Genomic DNA, 2,177 nt, shown 5'->3' with positions numbered 1-2,177 from the left:
AACAATATAATTAACATTATATGTAAGCAAAATATTGCTGGTTACCATCCAAAAACGTCTAGAACAGTACATTGACAGAGAACTGCCAGAAGTTCAGGCTGGATTTAGAAGAGGCTGTGGACCTGGGGATATCATTGCTGAAGCTGGATGTATCCTGGCTAAAGGCAGAGAATATCAGAAGAATGTCTATTTGTGTTTTATAGACTATGCAAACACATAACACTGAGAAGAATGAGAATCCAGAGCATTTAACTGTGTTGACATGAAAACTATACCTAGACCAAGAAGCCTTGTCCTAGCAGATCAAGGGGGCAACTGTATGGCTTAAAATTAGAAAGGGTGTGGACCAGGCATATTTTTCCCCCCTCCATACCTTTTCAATTTGTAGGCTGAACAAATAATTCCTAAAGCTGGGTTCTTTGAAGAAGAATGTGGCATCAGAGGACGACTCATCAACAACATGTGTTATGCAAATGACACAACCTTGTTGGCTCAAAGTGAGGAGACTTGAAAAGCTTGCTACAGAAGATCAAGGACTATAGCGTTCAATATGCTATAGTCAACAACAAGAAAATGAAGATTATCATCAGTGGGCCAATAGACAATATGTTAGGTAGAGAAAGGATTGAAGTTGTCAATGATTTAATCTTGCTTGGATCAATAGTCAACATCCTTGTTACCAGCAGTCAGGAGATGTATCACACTGGATAAGTTTGCTGTCAGGAATCTGTACAAAATACTGAAGAGCAAGGACATCAGTTTAAAGACTAAGGTGTGCCTGATTCAGGCCATGGTCTTCTCAATCACTTGCTATGCCTCTGAGAGCTGGACTATGAATAAGGATGATAGAAGAAGAATTGATACTTTTGAATTATGGTATTGGAGAAGTGTAGCGAACATGCCATGGGCTGTCAAAATAACAAATCGATAAATCTTGGAGGATGTGCAAGCAGAGTGCTCCAAGAATGCCAAAGCTTCATCTCCCATACTTTGGACATGTTGCTAAGATAGATCATTCCGTAAAAAGGGACATCGGTTTCCGGCGGGCTTCTTTGAGTGCTGAACAGATTGGGTCCGAGGGACCATGAGAGGGCCGGAGCCAGTTCCCGAACCTACGATGGAGGGGGACGTACTGGACACGCTAGAGGCGCTGGGGTATAAGGGACCACTTTTAGAAGAGCAAGCCCTTATCAAGGCAGCAGAGGGTGGACTGTCTTCCCCTGAATTTTTAGAGCTCTGTATTTGGTTAGGCTCTCAAATAAAATCATTGTGCAACTTGGAAGAAAGTATCACTTCAACTGGGCGAGATGATCTAGAAAGCTTCCAGCTTGAAATAAGTGGTTTTTTAAAAGAAATGGCATGTCCATATTCTGCACTTATATCAGGAGATATAAAAGACCGCTTACAAAAGAAGGATGACTGTTTGAAACTCCTGTTATTTTTAAGTACAGAACTTCAAGCTTTACAGATATTACAAAAGAAGAAACGTAAAAATTCTCAATTTGATAAAAATAGTGAAATTTATCAAGAAGTTCAAGCTATCTGTGATACCCTTGCTGTACCCAAGTCATCAACTTCTGACATTCCACTTATGCTAGGCCAAGTGGAATCAAAGGTGAAAGATATTCTCTCAAAAGTCCAGAAAAATCATGTGGGAAAACCACTGTTGAAAGTGGATTTAAATCCAGAACAGGTGGAACAACTGGAAAGAATCAATGATGCTCTTTCCTCTGAATATGAATGCCGCTGGCGAATGTTAATGAAACGTTTAGATGTGACAGTACAGTCCTTTGGCTGGTCTGACAGAGCAAAGGTTAAAACAGATGACATAGCAAGAATTTACCAGCTTAAGCATTATGCTTTGTCACCTAAGACAACTATTACATTAGCACATTTGCTTGCTGCTCGTGAAGACCTGTCCAAAATAATGAGGACAAGTAGTGGCAAGACCCGGGAGAAGACGGCATGTGCCATTAATAATGTGCTGATGGGACGAGTGCCTGACCGGGGAGGAAGGCCTAATGAAATTGAACCACCTCCCCCTGAAATGCCCCCATGGCAAAAGAGACAAGAAGGCGGTGGAAGGGGTGGTTGGGGTGGTGGTGGAGGTGGGAGAGGAGGTGGTGGGGGTGGAAGAGGTGGCTGGGGTGGTGGAGGAGGTTGGGGAGGTGGTGGCG

At 42.5% G+C, this 2,177-nt stretch overlaps 1 protein-coding gene across 1 annotated transcript in view; it reads left to right on the top strand.

The window, feature by feature from the left end:
* The first annotated feature begins 1,084 nt into the window (after window positions 1-1,084).
* Window positions 1,085-2,177, top strand: part of LOC102876088 (protein FAM98B-like) — a 2,081-nt gene continuing 988 nt past the window's right edge. The window contains exon 1 of the mRNA XM_006891951.1: window positions 1,085-2,171. Coding sequence (XP_006892013.1) covers window positions 1,085-2,171 — 1,087 coding nt within the window. The remainder of the gene's footprint in view (window positions 2,172-2,177) is intronic.

The sequence above is a fragment of the Elephantulus edwardii genome, unplaced genomic scaffold (assembly GCF_000299155.1).
Source record: "Elephantulus edwardii isolate Elephantulus edwardi_28Jun2011 unplaced genomic scaffold, EleEdw1.0 scaffold00106, whole genome shotgun sequence".
Classification (NCBI taxonomy): Eukaryota; Metazoa; Chordata; class Mammalia; order Macroscelidea; family Macroscelididae; genus Elephantulus; species Elephantulus edwardii.
This window is presented reverse-complemented; position numbering and strand designations above follow the sequence as displayed.